The sequence below is a fragment of the Pocillopora damicornis genome, chromosome 8 (genome assembly GCF_964200805.1).
Source record: "Pocillopora damicornis chromosome 8, jaPocDami1.2, whole genome shotgun sequence".
NCBI classification, from domain to species: domain Eukaryota; kingdom Metazoa; phylum Cnidaria; class Anthozoa; order Scleractinia; family Pocilloporidae; genus Pocillopora; species Pocillopora damicornis.
This window is the reverse complement of record NC_142677.1, coordinates 21817605-21835015: the sequence shown is the minus strand read 5'-3', so window position 1 is coordinate 21835015 and position 17411 is coordinate 21817605. Positions and strand designations below refer to the sequence as shown.

General features: G+C 36.4%; 1 protein-coding gene across 8 annotated transcripts; it reads left to right on the top strand.

Annotated features, from left to right (window-relative positions):
• Positions 1-525: 525 nt before the first annotated feature.
• LOC113678923 (gamma-aminobutyric acid type B receptor subunit 2) lies at positions 526-17385 on the top strand. Of its 8 annotated transcripts, none has more exons than XM_027195840.2 (20): positions 535-832; positions 3492-3570; positions 5475-5692; positions 6165-6402; positions 8311-8445; positions 8859-9029; positions 9198-9305; positions 9851-9910; positions 10015-10206; positions 10383-10616; positions 11134-11197; positions 11498-11584; positions 12107-12257; positions 12587-12707; positions 12819-12926; positions 13426-13548; positions 13995-14181; positions 14860-15014; positions 15699-15857; positions 16372-17385. In XM_027195840.2, exons 3-20 carry the CDS (start codon positions 5679-5681, stop codon positions 16444-16446), a joined length of 2382 nt encoding a protein of 793 aa, XP_027051641.2. In that variant the 5' UTR covers positions 535-832; positions 3492-3570; positions 5475-5678; the 3' UTR covers positions 16447-17385. The 8 variants fall into 8 exon arrangements, with proteins under 8 accessions (XP_089037140.1, XP_027051641.2, XP_089037137.1 ...); XM_089181011.1 differs by having other exon boundaries at positions 16376-16953; XM_089181014.1 differs by lacking the exon at positions 5475-5692 and having other exon boundaries at positions 526-832; positions 16376-16953.
• Positions 17386-17411: the final 26 nt, after the last annotated feature.

Below are 17411 nucleotides of genomic sequence, written 5' to 3'. Positions count from 1 at the left end.
TTGTAAGACTGCGAAGATTGTGATCCCTTAGAAGACGACAGCTGACGAAAGAGTGAAAACAAATGATGAATTTTTTATTGCATAAAAAAAAATAAAACCATAGATTTGGCTACAGAATACGTTCCTTGATAATTTGATGGTAGATTAGTGTACTTATTGCCTGCCAAAGTTTAATCAGTGTTTTGTGTCATTCTTTCACCAGCCTTCATGTCCCCATCTTTTCTTCCGCACCTGACATGCTAATCAAAACTTGATGTAAATTTCGGCATTTCGTGCAATCCATAGAGCTGATGTGACTCCAAAAAAAAATACTAAATCGGAGTATTTAAAGATCGTTCAGGTTATAATAACCCCTACAACTGGATAATATTCTTGAAATCTATAAAATTATGATCGAAGAATGATATTTAGAAGAATTTTGAATTGAATTTCAAACCGGAAATGTTATTGAAAATGTTATAGAAATTGAAATCTTCACAGGGTGAAGGTGTAATATGAGGGAAGTCGTCAAACACATTTGGAATTTAACAAGGAAAACATATATCGGAAATGCAAACAAAGGCGCCTTCCTTTTTAGAATGGTTACTTGTAAATAATTAAAACTAATATTAAAACGATGGATGTGGTCAAGCGAGAGGTACCTACTCATTTGCATGTACTTTTCGTTATAAAGACGCCCATTTCATGCTTGCTTCGCTTAATTGTCGAAGAATTTGTCTCATCAGCTGAGTTTGGGAGACGTTTGAAAGAGTGATGATCTATTCGCACACATGAACCGCGAGATTAAAAGATGTCAGCAGATTAGGTAGAGGAACACTGGCAGCTGTTAATCGTAAGTAAAGTCAGTAGACTGAATTTTAAAATTTTACTTTCCTTACAGTCATGTTTATCTGTCGACAACTTTTTAAAATTTTTGTTTTCTCCCTTCGCAAGCTGCTCACCGATTATTTCCAAACTGCTAACGCACCAAAGGTTAGCCTTCAGCAACATTTACAACAATCTCAGTTACTAAGAAAACGTTTTCGGTCTTACGGTTCTATACTCAAACATGTTGAATTCTAAATGTAATACATAACGACTTGCAGCCATTTTTTCTTTTTGAAGAAAGCAAGAACAACCGCGAACGCAATTCGCGGTCAAAAACCAGATTAATTTTCGGCGGACATCTTATTAAAACGTTCTTGTCGAGCGAGTATCAAGGCCTCCACTTAGCTTACAAGTGAAACTTTACATTGCATAATTCTCTGAAGATCAGAAGTTCTTACTTAGCTTTATTTGATCTTAGCTAAAAAATTGATGCCTTCAGGTAATAGCCTCCGTAAGGACGGTTTCATTTAAACTTAGAAGGACAATTTTTCTGTGAGCCGCACACTGTTAAGTCAAAATACGGTTTTCCCGTCAGCTGTAATAACCTAGTGCCCGTCAAAAAAACTAACAGTGTGGCTACAGCGGCTGTAAAATAAGGTACAAAGAATAGATGTTAGAGGCGCCGGTGTAATATTTGACCCTAAAGCGATTTAACACAACATCATTCGCACAATAAATATTGGAATTAGTCTTTGTTTTCACTGAGGCAAGAGTAACCCGCGCTTAATTGAATAAATTAAAACAGACATCTCCTTTGTCTGACGTTTGATTTTCTTGCTTTTTGCGTCAAGCATGTGTATTGCTGCAATGTTCTATTTATGGCTGCAATGTTTTATGAATATGGCTCGAACAATTCAAATAACAGGAACACGATCGCATTTCGCGACAAGGATTTTGACCATATTAGAAGAGAAACTAATTTGCAATCATGTTGTTAGTTATTCTAGTTTTTCAGTTGAAATTTTAGGTTATGACTGCCGGCAAAAACAAGGAAGTGACTAAGCTTTTAAATGCAGATGACATAAACACAACAGTTTTCTTTGAGAGCGTAGAAGGACATACCAATTATAATTGAAATATTTGGGAGAATGAAAGGGAACAACAAAATCCACCAACATTTCTATCTCATTTAGTGGCCATAAATCTTGAATCCCAGTGACCGAAAGGCATGGTTTTTAAAAGACTCTGCCTGTCAGCCAGTCTGTTTTTTTTTTCTTCTGGTATTTTGAATCCTTTAGTCTTTAGAAGAAAACGAAGCGGTAGGAACCCCAGAATTTTCGTTGTCTTTTTGTTTTTTGCAAAGTCAGCGTGACCTCTGCAATACTGGTTATCCAGGTTATTCTTGCGGCTTTTTTAAATGTGTCCTCATTCTTATTGTTGATATTTCTCCCAATTATTTTCGGATAAAGCTTCTGTGTTGACGGCGTCGGCGTTACTCATAAATGCACATGTTAAATCATCGTGAAGGAAAAGCCTCAACGCGAAAAATGTCATGGATCATGTATCAAAGAAGGCCGGTTGAATTTGACACACTTTCATTTAAGAGCTTTTCGGAATTGTACATCTTATCATTTGCAAAGTATAAACCATTTACATACTATTGAGTCCTCACCAAGAAAAAAAATTTAAAATGAGGTTGGTCAAACAGAAAAAATAGACTGGCGAGACAGTGAATTGAAAATTTCAAACTAATTTGTTAAGATTTTAAGCAGATTGTTCTCCAAAATTGAAAAAGAGAGGGAACTATATATTTCATGGCGTCGTCTTCGTCGAGGAAAAGACGATGTTTAATACCAGATAGTACATAAAAACTATGAGCCGCACAAATGTTGATATATTTTTCAAAAAAATTTTAAGGCAATTATTCATAAACTGATCGTTATTTTTGTGCTGGGAAACATTTTCCGTTTTGTTTAGTATGCAGTACTTTCCATTTTCATCTGCCCTCTTGAAGAGGGATCCATTACGAAAGCTTTTTACAAAGAGTGATAATTGAAGTGGACTGGGCTGAAAAGGAAAAAAAACGAAGTTTTAAGTCGTTTGAGATTATGACACTGATATTTCTTAGTTTTTCATTTGCTGAATCAACGATGGATTTTGGTAAATTTTCGCTGTTAAAAGTTGTTTCTTTAATCCTTGTGTATGATTGCTAATAGGTCCTGTTCCTGCTTCACATTTGTCACGCAATTGTGTTCCCTTTTGTGTCCATTCAGTTCCAGTTTTCTCATAGTAATTGGAAATTAAAAGGGAACTTGGCAAAGTCCTCGAAATTCTACAGAAGACGAGGTTCGGATCTGCCATCATTCATGTAGTCATTATAAAGTTTGCATATGGATTGACACGTCTCGAAAAAGAAATATGTAATTGGAGAGCTTTTTTTCCGCTGCTCTACTTTTGACAAAAAAAGTGGTCAAATTTTGTATTCTCCTTGGTGAAAGCAGTTTTTTTTAGTCATATTTGTAGCCGGCTTGCAATATCTTCACTCAGGGAAGTTTCCTGAAATTTCATGCTGTTCAAAACTGACAAAAACGTGACAGATAATTTTCACTATATAAATAAAGCATCGATTTGTCGTTCACCCTTTTCAAAATTATCATATTCTATCAAACTTTGATTCTGTGCAGGTTATACTTGTAACAGTTTGGGAAAGATCCGTTACTGAGTCCTCACAGAAGCTTTACAACGTGGCGTCAAATGAGTAAGGTAAAGTTTTGACGAATGTTACGAGGAACCGTGTAACAAACATCCAGAGATGGTATCAAAATTTAACATACCTTATGTTTTCAATTTTTTTTGTGTCGTGCCACTACTGCTGCCCGTAATTTCAATTTACTGAAGACAGACACTTGGTGAAAAGAGCATATATTTCTCCAACGGGCAAAATAGCTCGCAATAGATGTACGACCAGTAAATGAACCAAAAACATTACTTTAGGAGGTTTGTCGTTTAGGAATCGTAAAGCGAGGGTAATTGTGATAAAGCAGCAAAACCAAAAAAGCTCATGAGGATCAAATTGCCGGAAGAACGATAGATGTTTGTTAAAAAAAAAAAAAAAAACCCTTGGCAGACGACCGCGGTAAAATAGCGTATATTCCGAAATGATATTTTTGCTACAGTATGCTTTGCCGCACAGTACTTGTTGGTAAATCACAATTATTCATGATGTGTCTCCAAAACAACTTCCTTTGCAACTTAATATTCAAGGAAAGTATGTTTTTATTTCTGTAATTCTGGACTAAAGCGTATTCCTTGTGTGACCTCACTAAATAAACGAAATGACCTTGGTCTCCAGATGGTTGACAGAAATGACCATCACCTAGCACAAACCACATTTCACTCCATAATCAACCATCCTACTTTAAATTTAAAATGAAAGCTGTAATATAAAATACGTTTTACCATAATCACGTGGTGTTCTATACACGTAAACCTGATCAACAAATCAATAAAATTGTACAGTCCAAACACCTCTTGTTCGGAAGAGTCCAAATTTGAATTAACAAATCCATAAACAGATTTTACTCTCCGACAAGGCAATGTTTCCGTGAAATATCATGCACAATTCTCAAACCTGATTGCATTTCCTGATGAACTTTTGCGAAACCCTGGCTGCTGCACGACGTATATAATATTTGGTCTTCGTTGCCAAGTAAAGAAAATTATGATAATCGATCTAAAGCAAAGTATGGTGTGCGCCATCCAGGAGTAGCAGAAATTTAAAACATTTTTCAAAATCCTCCGACCTTACAGCTTACGTTTTTATGCTCCCTTTGGACATAAACCTGCTTTTATCAGCATGAGCACGTTTTTTATTGTGCACATGATTGAAACTACATCAAATAAATATAAAGGCTGCTTATTGGAATGACAACGCACAATAATAAAAATACACAGAGAAATACTAGAATATATTACTCAAATAAGGATATCTTTCTTCGATTCTATGGAAACGTGGCTCTCATCCAATCAATACGATCCCAACCCATCTGTTTCCTGAATGGACAATGCGCCAAGTTAGCAATTTTAGTAATATATATTGATGTAACTAAAAATCATTTGAATTAATATTAAATGTTGACATCGATATTTGAAATGAATTTTGGGTTGGTGGAAGGAAAGCGTGCTTGCCTTTGCATCTTTGATAAAGTGAATACAGATTATTATATAACGGAGAAGAAATTACCCTCAAGTAGAAGACATGAAGGAGACTTAATTGAATGGCACTGGAGGGAGGTCCGTTGCAGGCGATGTTCGTATCAATTTAAAGTGTAATTTGAACGCACTGGATCTACTATTAATTGTTACACACGCCGTTTGTCATAAACAGTGAATACTGTGAATGTGTCTGGGGAAAATGCAAATAGATCGAAAAATTATTAAGTTGCCGAAAACATCATCAAAACATATGGGCCCTCCTCAAAGACGTTTCATTTTGTGTAGAAGGCATCACAAAGGCTGAGTTTGTAAAATTGTAAATGTGTTTTAAATACACGGTGTGTCAGGATAATGATGCATTTGAGGTATGATATATATATATATATATATATATATATATATATATATATATATATATCTGAAGTCTGTGTATTGATTTTTCTGTTTTACAGTGCTCGATACGTAGGAGTAGAGCGCGATATATACTGCGATAGAGAAGAAAAACAGAGAGACTATACCTTCATCCCTACAAGCCTGTTTCGTGATTACTCACTCATCACGTCTCCTCAAAGACGTTTCATTTTGTGTAGAAGGCATCACGAAGGCTGAGTTTGTAAAATTGTAAAAGTGTTTTAAATACACGGTGTGTCAGGATAATGATGCGTTTGAGGTATGATATATATATATATATATATATATATATATATAGATATATGTATATAAATAGGAAGTCTATGTATTGATTTTTCAGTTTTACAGTGCTCGATACGTAGGAGTAGAGCGTGATATATATTGCGATAGAGGAGAAAAACAGAGAGACTATACTTTCATCGTTACAAGCCTGTTTCGTGATTACTCACTCATCAGGACGATGAGTGAGTAATCACGAATCAGGCTTGTAGGGATGAAGGTATAGCCCTCTGTTTTTTCCCCTATCGCAATATATATATATATATATATATATATACTTTTTTTTTACTCCATTGCCAACACCACTTGAAATAAGATGCATGACCTTTTTTAGCAATCAATTTCTGTAAAGCTAAAATCTTCAGTGAGACGATTTTTCATCTATTCTTGATTTTTGATTTGACTTAGTTCCGAATAGGCTTAACAATTTTTAAAAATTGTTTTTCTTTTAGGTGTATCATCATGATTTTATGGGTGCTTTTTCATATCTTCCTCTTGTTCTTAACTCCTGCACAAACAAAATCTGTCAAGTCACCATTGTATGTTGGGTCTATGGCTCCTTTGACTGGTAGGCGCGCTTGGTGGGGCGCTGGAATCACAGCTGCAATGCAAATGGCTTTTGAGTACATTAACAACGACTCCAGTATTTTACCTGGGTATGAGTTGAAATTGATGGCGAATGACACGATGGTAAGGTTTATAATTCTTTATCAGAAAACGTTACCCTAGCACTCCATCATTTACACGTTAGAAACTTCAGGTTAACACTTTCACAATATAGTTTTTATGATTCACACCTTGTATTCCACCTTATAATAAACAAATTTTCAGAAAACTTATGCAAAAGCATGATTTTAAGCGCTGTTATACGAGCGTAACAAAACCGAGGTTGAATATCACGTTCTCACGGCGTTATCCGCTAATACGAAAATGCTTTCGGACATCGTGTTCACATACTCTTGGTATCGAGGAAAATGGTCAGGAAAACAGGAAGTTCATTGGCGTGTTAATCAAAGTTGAATATCGCATTTTAGCCGACTCGTGACAACACATAGAAAACACCGAGTTACAACACACCAGAAAATCGGAAAACATTTAGGAAAACTCGAAAATCATTTTTTTACCACATTAGCCGCTTCAGGAAAACACTTAACTAACACCGCGACAACCCAAGCTGGATAATCAATGTAAAACTGTTAGGAAAAAGAGAGTATACAAATGAGTTTTCTAAGCCCCGAAATACATGCTGCGGACGCCATTTTTTTCTCGTGTTTTTCCATGGTGAATGTGAATATGCCGTGCATTCTCCGTAAAAGGAAAACGTAACTTGAACTAGACATTTCCCGGCATTCACCGTCTGGTAAAACTGTGGGCCAGCGAGGGATTGTTTTGCCGTGGTTTGTATTTAAAGATCCCAGCAAGAGAATGTGACAATCAAACTTATGTCATAGAAAATCGTACCTTGGGTGTTCTGTGTTTCCAGTGAACAATTTATGAGGGAAGTAAATTTTCAATTTAAATTCATAGGGATAATTTGACAAAGCAGAGTAGTCGGCCGAGTCTGTAACCTTCCACACTTAGAAATCAGTTAAGATCCCAGACAATGTTCTATTTCTTAATCATAAAATTTCCTCGATTTTGATTGTTTTAAAAAACTGATATTTTCCACTTTTTCACTTGTCAAGTTGTTATCGGACTGTTTGTTATCGGATAGTTCAATGAGCCAATCGCATTCAGGGTTGAAGTTTAAATCAACCAATCACATTTTGATGGTAGTCAAGTTCAGAGCGACATTAAACTATTTACGCCTCCTTTGTCAGTCTTTTAATGCACATTTTCCCTTTCTCTCATAACTTGGCTGTTCTTCTTTTATCGGAAATTATAATTTTGATGATTAATTGGTAATAGGACTTCGTGTCGTCCAATGTAAACACTATCGTGATATACAAATTGGACTCCCGCTGCGCGGTCGCCCGATTTTGTTATCACTCGTATGATTACAGACCAAATTGGACTCCACTTAGTCATATTACCACAACCAATTAATATTTTTATCTCAGTGTCGTTTTGCTGAACTCAGATCATGTTTTAACTCGAAATTCCACTTTATTATCGGCCAAGGTTCGATTATATAACACACTTTGATCCCATTAGTACAAGTCGTTGCTTTATGTTTTCTGGTTGATCATCAATCCTTTTGTTTGTTCAAAATCTGATTTTGAAGCTGTCGTGTGTGAGTGATAAAGCGAGGACATTCGCTACAATTATCAAAGTATGACTTTTTGGGAGCTAGAAATAAGCTTTCCCTTAAACCATATTTAATGCGCATATGATAGGAAATTGTTACAGAGATCAAATGACCATCATTTTAATCTCAGTTTGATCTCACAGCTTCGTATCAGCCGTCATCGTGTAAACACTTTCCGTGTACTTTTTTTGTAAGGCTCTTTAGGAAACAAAAGTGCTGTTTTAAATAAAAAGATTAGCCACGCTTAAGGGAACAAAAAGCGCTGGTAGCTGAATAATTGTTTTTCACCGTTCATAGATTCATTTCATGACATGTCTTAAGTACCTCAGTCTTTTTTTGGTTGCATATAGGGAGAAACCGGCTTGGGCAACAAAATCCTTTATGGTTACATCAAAGCAGGCAGACCGTCAATTGTCTTAGGACCTGGCAGATCCAACGTGGCATTGTCCGTGGCAGACACTGCAAAGTATTGGAAAATGATTCAGGTATTTCCTATGATCGATGTTTTTAACAAAACACTTTATTATCACCGTGCCTCTTTCCACCCAAGAGTATAAATGGGTGCTGGAGAATAGTCAGGGAGCCTGATAAAACACTAGGAGGAAGGGGGGGGGGGGGTAACCTTGCAATGGATTGGCATCCCATCCAAGGTGGGAGTTGTGATACTGCTAGTCGCTCCATAATAAGGGACAGTTGGATGGATGGAATTGGATGTGACACTTGGCTCGAGCACGGACTTAACGTTACATATCTATGCAACAGGTGTATACAACTCATTTCAAGATATATTAACGTAGATAGGAAATTTCCCTCCCTTAGTTCAAGGTATTCTAGAGAATAAAAGATCTAAATAGCTTAGGTATTCATAACTCAGCTTTTGGAGTTCTGTTTCATTTAGATTTCAGCTTCAGCTGAGAGTGGAGACCTTTCCGACCCTGTGACGTATCCTTACTTTTTCCGCACAATTCCCTCTATATCCTCATCCAAATCCACTTTTGTGGCTCTTGCAAAGGCATTTAATTGGAAGCGAGTATCGATCCTGTTTTACAGCAGAGACATGTATATTAAGGTGAGATAGACCGAGGAGTGGCATTTTATACTTAGTAATACTAGTTCAGAATAATCAAAGGCTACCCTCCCAGCAGCCTAACAATCAATCCCATCTACTGCAATTTAGGAGGCCATCTTTCTTAAAACCATAACTTCATAAAAACATTTTTTTTCGGTCATCTCCTAGGCTGCCACCAATCTTAAGAAGGAATGCGAAAGAAACAACATTACTGTCTTGTCGTACGGGAGCTTCGGGGACACCAATGATGCCGAGAACCAATTGAAGCACATCAAGGTACAGGGGCGACAAAGATTTCCCTCTACAAGTTTCACTTTTCATGGACAAATTGTGCATTTTATTGTAGATAGTCAAGTGCACCTGGCTATGAATTACCACATAATTCTTTCTTATGTGTCCTTTTTTAGTTCTTTGGCGAATTATACATACGCACAACGTCCGATAGGATAAATTATTTAGTCACCTCGTGTAGCCACGAAAGAAAAAAGATTGATTGTGCCCGGCTGGAGAGCTCTTCTTCGCTAGGCCACTGTAAATAAAAAGTTGTTCATAGAACCACAACCCTGACTTTCTTTAATTTCTCCGTGTTAGAAATTGTCATGGAAGGGATGTGTTTGCATTTTTGCAGAAAAGATTACTCATATTTTATCAATTAAAAACAAACGATGACATTGACGTATGTTATACCGGTTTAAGAAGGCCTCGTCGAATTTTGTTGATTGCTAAGAGTTTTCGCGATTGTGAGCTTTCAAGTTGCCTTACGTCTTCTAAGCACAGTACTTCTAGGGAAGCCTAACCTTATGCGTGTCTTATCTTTCCAGGATCTTGATGCGAGAATCATTTTTGCATTCCTACAGAAGACGACGAATGTTATGTGTTTGGTAAAATAAATGACTTTCGCCATTTCTTGATTACGTCCATCCTGCTTCTATGTATAAGTGCTTTGAGTAATTCATCTCAACTGACACAGTTTGCCTCTCAGTAGATCTATAAGTACAACTTGTATGGTAATAAATACGGATGGGTAATACATACTCCAGATTCACGAGAATGGTGGAAAAGAACCTTCCCAGAACTTGACTGTTCTGCACAACAAGTAAACATAGCGGCGGAGTACTCCATAACTGTTGACCATCTTTACATAAGCAAAGATAATGTGTCCTCGATATCTGGTTTGGTAAGTTACATGTAAGAGTGTTGAGTAATGAACGTCAATGTGGATGATAAGTAAACGTTACAGCGAATGTTTTGTGTCTCTTATATTCTGAAGAAGGAAAATTCCATAACGAAGAAATTTGCCAAATTCCAACTTAAGAAGTTGATTCTAATCATTGTTCTTTTGTTTTCCCACAGACTCCTCAACAGTTTTCCAAGGCTTATGAAGAGTTTGCAAATAACACAAGCGTAAAAACATCACTATATGGACCGTTTGGCTTCGACGCGGCCTGGCTGGTGGCGCTTGCTTTAAAGACATCCATCGAAAAACTGTCCGAATCCCAGTTGTTGAACATCCAGGATTTTGCAGAAAATAATGCATCTGAAATTGTTAAAGAGAGTCTGCTAACGACGAGATTTACAGGGGTGACGGTTAGTGATTAAAAACCGAGACTCAATGATATCAAAAGTTACTAAAAACAATTACAGAGGGTGCTGTAATCTTCTCACCGTTATAAAATGTCCTAATCGTGAATAAACTTCAGGCTGAAAGTGGGAGATCAAGAGACCAATGTGATACACACGACTCTTTTTATGAAAAGAGAAATTTTGTATCCGAGCGGCCATATAATTTTATATTTATTACTTATATAAACACCTATGAAATACTAAATCATTTCACTTTGAAAAAACCGAAAGGCGCGATATTTTTATGCAACTATAGCAACAGTGACCTTTTCACGTGTGAAACTATCATGTTCTTCTCACGCGTGAAGATATCATGTTTTCGCCCAAAAGATCACTTGATATTTCATTGGTGTATATATTATAAATACACCTACAGACTGAGTGCAGCTTAAATGGCACCTAATAAGAATAGCCATATCTTTATTTACCCCTTTTCATATAAAGTGAACGTACTTTTTTAAATTTTAAATACTCCTAACAGGGTGAGGTACAACTTGAGAGCAATGGAGATAGGACAGGGAAATTTGAAATTTTTCAACTTAGAGGTAACTGAATACATACATCGCACGGAATTATCATATCATTTAAGTGTTTCAATCCAAGAAAAAAAATGACTTGATGGTTTTTGATGTTAAGACGCTTGAGTAAGCTAAAAGATCAAATTCATCAGTCTCAAAACAATAAAATGGGTCTACACGATTGCGTATTTTTAACAAAAAAATTATTTTTACAAGTTATGATCGAGTTAAAATTCGTTACAAAATGGTCAAATGTTACCATGTTCACTAGCCAGAAATCTAAAGATTTGTTCGATTTTGACATTAAGATCTTTGGTACTTTTATAGGAAGTGTACTTGATCCTATTGCCTTTCACGACGCTACAAAACCCGACTTTCTCTCCTTTTACAATGAAATGGAGTTCAAATGGAGAAGTATGTCATAAAGTTTTAATTTTGTAACAAATAGTTAAATAAAGTTTGTTTGTGAATGCCATTTAAGATGATTTCTCAGTGCTGCACTGCACATCCTATACTGTGCATGACATCGCGTATTAGACGAGAAAGTGCTCGCACATTTTGAGAATATGGTATTTTTTTCAATAAAAGGACAAGGTAAACAGGTGCGATTGTCGTTTGGTATAGGGGCACGGGATCTATAGTTTTAATTACATAATCTTGGTGTTAAAATTATCCCCTTTGAATCAGAAAAATTAGAAAAAAAAATTAATCGGATGGACAAAGACAAAGCTAAAAGCAATGACAGATTCCATCAAATAACTGTTCTCCCTTGAATGTTGTTGTTAAGTCAAAGTAATTTCTTAAGGGATCAGAGAAATTTTTTCAACCTGTACTTTGAGGACGAGAGAATGCTTTTAACGAGAAACGCCACATAATGTTTATGTTTCTCAAAGTAGCAGTTTCATTTAGTTTCGTATTTTACTCTTGATTAAGCAGATGACAAGTCCCCTCGCGACCAGGTTCTCTTTAAGGACAAACTGATCCATTTATCGGAGGGGAACTTTATCGTTATGTGTGTTGTAGCTGGCATGGGGATTTTTGTCTGCTTTGGATTTCTGTACTTTAACGTTGCCAATAGACACATAAGGTAAGGTTTTACATTTTTTCTTAATATAATAGTACAAACCAAGTCATAATCCTTGATAAACTATCGAGTTCCCAACCTGTATGAGATGCAGTGAGATCAGCTGTAAATTCATTCCCCCACTTCTCCAGAATGGACGATGAATGAATCCAGCTCTTTCAAACGAGACACCCCGCGTAGCTCAGAAACTGAATGTCACGATCACGGTTCCACCTCAATAAAAGAGAGACATAAATAAGGCAATGTAAATAGTCAAAGGGTCTGGGGTGAAGACGTTGACTCTCGGCTTCTAACATGGATAACCTTTCTGCTTTTTTTCGCTTTCCTCATAGGTTCATCAAGATGTCCAGTCCTAACATCAACAATGCAATTATTGTTGGTTGTATCTTATCCTACATTTCTGTTGTCTTATTCGCCATCGATGGAGAACGTCTTACCAGCTTTACTTGCAACGTAAAGAGCATTTTGAAATGATCCACTGAATTCTGATAAAACAGTCTCTATTTCAACACTTCATCAACTACTAGTTTTGAGCTTATTTTTTATGTCTGGTACTATTTCCAGGCCAAAGTAATAACCTTGGACATCGGTTTCACAGTAGCTTTTGGTTCAATGTTCTCAAAGACATGGCGTGTTCACAGAATCACAAGGAAGATAAGAGTGCAAAGACGGGTAACCAATGCATTACCGTGATTTTCTTCAGATTAGTGGATATCAATTCTCTTGTGTTTGAATAAAGCTTCTCTAGACATAGATGGCCTTGCTTAGTTTTAACGGAAGATTGCTGCTTTGTTTGCTCAGAAATGTTCGCTTGACCCCTAAACTAAGCTAGTTTGTCTGTCTTAGTCTGTATGCGAGACAAAAAAGGCCACAGAATCGTTCCATATCCTGATTTTTCATTGCATGAATTGCGTGAGAAAAATATCTGGATGGGATCATTGAATTTTGCAAGCTTTCTTGAGACTTTTCTGTACCCTTCAATTAATGTCTTTCCCTTAATTCCACAAAATAGCCACGGTCAGATACCTTGCCCTGATCATTTAATTTGGATTTGGCTGAGAGCACTACCATTAATTATAGAAAAACGTATATTAAGGAAAAGCTCGATCGAAAGAAAATCCTAAAGAAGCCACGAATTAAACTTCCATATTTTGTTTCTGTAATTCTGCAGGTGATTAAAGACATCCACTTGTTTGGAATGATCTTCGTATTCCTGTTTGTCGACATAGTTATCATCATTATTTGGTCGGCAGTGGATCCTTTGCGAAAGGATAAGAAATATCTTGAAGACAAGGTAGGAATTTCTTGATTTCTGTAGGAGATAATGAAACTGAGAGACTTAATGTCGCATATGGGCTTTTAATTCCAAGGATAATCCCCTTCTAGTTATTTCAAAAGGTATTAATATCGAATTTCTCGGGAATAGTGGAATAACGCTCTTGGGGTTTCGAAATCGAAGTTAATGTGAATCGAATAATTTTCAATTGAAAATTAGCAGGCTGAGGGTAATCTGGGATTGTTTGGGTTTTGCTTTCCTTCGCTGTGTGATTGGTCCAGAAAACTTGATCCAGTCTCTTGACCGCGTGTTAGTCAAGACTAGCACAGAACAAAATGATCTGGAAATCAAACAGAGCATTTTTCCCTGGCCGAATACCACTTTTAATGATTAAGACTTCCTTATTAGTGCATTAATTCAGGAGCCACCATTATTTTTCTCCTCACAACTTTCCGTCAAAATAGGCAGTTCATGAGCAAAATGCAGACGTCATTGACAGGCCTATGGTTTACTACTGTGTAATGAACAGAACTGTTATTTGGTTGCTTTTGGTGTATGGGTTCAAAGGAATTCTACTCATCTTCGGGTCATTTTTAGCGTGGGAGACTCGTAAAGTCAAGATAGCCGCGTTGAATGACTCGCATCATATAGGTCAGTTGGTACCAACATTTACTGCAACTAGTATTTTAGGGACATTGTACTCCACCCTTTGCATCTTAACATCAGTATACATATTCTCCATACTGTTTTCTACACTTCCTAAAGTGTTGACAAGGAGAATCAGTTTTACAATCAGGAGCTTCTCTAGTTGGTGATCACTTCCTTTGTTCTCGTGACCTTAATGTGTGATTCATGGGTAGAATGTGGGCAGAAATTAGACGTTGAAAGGTTAAAGCGTACAAATGTTTTCTACAATGATGTGATGTCTTTTTGAATAGGACGATGAAAAATTATTGTTCTATGGCCGTGTAATAATGTACGTACCGCAAATTAGAAAGGTGAACTGAATATGTAAAGTAATGAACACTTCTTAACCGGTAGTGAAAATGAATCCTGAAAAAAATTCAGGCCTGTGCGGGAGTCGAACCCATGACTTTTGCGTTACCAGTGCAGTGTTTTACCAACTGAGTTAACGAGCCAACTGAGAGCTGGTCATATTGTTGGTTCGCAAATAAACTCGTTAAGTAAAAAATGAACGACTGCGAATATACGAATATCATATATATCAGAAGTGCGGAATATTAAATGAAGATGAGAATGATCTTCTCAATAATGAACACAACTTAAGTAGTAGCATTAAGTTAAATTTTTTGTTTTTATTTCTCACAGGCATGGCTGTGTACAACGTGTTTATTGTTTGTACGATAGGAGTTCCTTTGGCAATTTACAGCGACAAGCAGGCCTATGAATTCTCTTTTTACGTTATAACAATTTCAATCTTCTTTTGTACCACTTTGACGTTATGCCTCGTCTTTGTGCCAAAGGTTTGTATCAAATATCTTTTTGGCTTCCTCTGTCTTTTCTGGATGCTACTGTATCAAGGTCTCTTAATTCATATTGTGCGGATAACTAGAAGTATTTACCAACATTATGATCGTATTTACTCCACGCGCCATGGTTGAGGAGACAAAAAAAAATATGTGTATATATATACATTGTTCCCAAATTTGCATTATATACTATCATAAAATTTGAAGAGTCGTAACATAAGACATTTTTAATGGATCTTTAAATATCGTTAATGTTGCCTTCTAACTTGGTTCGCTTGTATGACCCAAGGGTCTTTAATGGTGTGACAATTGAAATCAAACTATGCAAACACACTGTTATGATATTAATACCCTAAAGAATGAATAGATAGTAAAAACATTATTGTGTTTTAGGTTCTTTTTATCCGTCGCACTACTGAGAGCTTCCTGATAAGCACCATTCTCATCTTTATATTTAAGCTCCGAAACAACTGATGAAGTAAATAAAGTAACTGAGTGTTTAAAATAGGCTCTCAATGGGGCTAACCTTTAGCCGCAAAACAGCCAAAAAAATTGAAAAATTTAACCGTTAACCGTAAAAGGTAACACCCCAGTGAGACCCCCATAAAAGTAAATGATAAGTTTAGACCGGCGATATTTCATGATTTGGTACGATTTTTTGGCACTCTTTGTTTGCAGATAAGGATAATGAAGAAAGGAAATTGTGAAGATGCAATTGAAAGATTCCCAACAAATGGCATAAAATACGAAACCAAAAACCTAAATAATTTTCGTGAAAGTTTGAATAGTGCGGAACTTCAAAAGGAGGTTAAACGACTCCGAGAATTGATAGCAAAGGTGAGTAATGGCCTTTGATTTCTGTAACAAACTTGAGATAAACGAATGTGAATATGCGAAAGTCATATATTTGAACTGCGGATAAAGACGTGAATATGAAAGTGATCTACGCAGTAAGGAACACTACTTGAGCAGTAGTGAAAATAAGGCCTGAAAAAAAATTTAGGCCTGTACGGGATTTGAACCCATGACCCCTGTGATACCGGTGCAGCGCTCTACCAACTGAGCTAATGGTTTTTCATGCTTTTGGTACCAAATAAACCCGTGAAGGGGTGAATAAACGAATGTGAATATATGGAAGTCATATATTTCATATTCACGTCTTTATCCGCAGTTCAAATATATGACTTTCCTAATATTCTTAAAGTAGGCGAAATTCATTTTACAGCAACCACCAGAGCCGTGTTGAAAATACCAACCAGCTGTTTGTATGACCGAATTGAAGAAAATTTTATTGTTTTAGCTTATGTTTTCCACGCACACTTTGCTATTTGATCATTATCTTTCGTTTCAGTCAGAGATGGAACGAGAAACGAGGGCATCAAAAGTGTCCCAGCATCTGGTTCCCCAGCCAAGTTGTATGGTCTGAAAATTATTGAACTTAATGTTGCTGTCGTCACACCAATAAATGGATGCTTCTTTAAGGTTATATCACATCAACACTAATAATTGACAATTGGTTATGATCCATTATGCATTGAACTTGAAAACTGTTTGGAGGACAGTTACACGGCTGAATGCTCCTGTACGTTTAAGACGAAAACTTTATCGCCAAGACCTTTTTAAGTCAATACAGTATAGTGCCGAGCTCCTTTAGTGCTCTAAATAGATTATGTTTAATGACTTTAAAATCGAAATATCGTCATAATAAGCGATTTTTTTTGTGACCTTTGAGCATGTGACGATGACGTTATTCAACGGTGCTCTTGATGACCATGAAAAGAATCACAGATAGACCGTGAAAAAAGGAAGATTTTTTTATAATTATTTACATCAGTCTTAAAGATTTCTTTTATAAGTCTGAAGTTCATTCATTTCGGGAAATTGAAGCATATGCTTATCTACATGAAAATACAATAACAATCAGTGGATCTGATTTCGTAGCCAGTGTGAGTGTGAGTAATTGTGGAAAAGTTGATCTGATTGGCCAAATGCAACCTTGCATCCCTTCATTATCACCTACATTAGGGTTTTAAAAATGCAGTATTTTAAATTACAGAGGTGCTTATACTCAAAATACCTCAAAATGTCAAAATACCCTCGAGGGATTTCTTGAATCGATAAGGGAAAATTGTACAGGAGAACGTGCAGTTGGTTATCCGAGGATGATTATCGAGAACTATTCACCCAAGGCTAAAGAGAGCATTTACTTCGCCGTTTGATTGTTCATTGATCTTTTGATTTTGTTTCGTAGTGACAGCAAAAGTAATTCAGAATCGACTAACAGCTGTAAGGCTGTTCTCTGTTACCATTGAAGTTTTATTTTGGTAAAATTTTTGAAAAGAAAACAAGTTAGCGTTTTAAGTTCATAATTTTTCATTTGTGTTCAGTTTT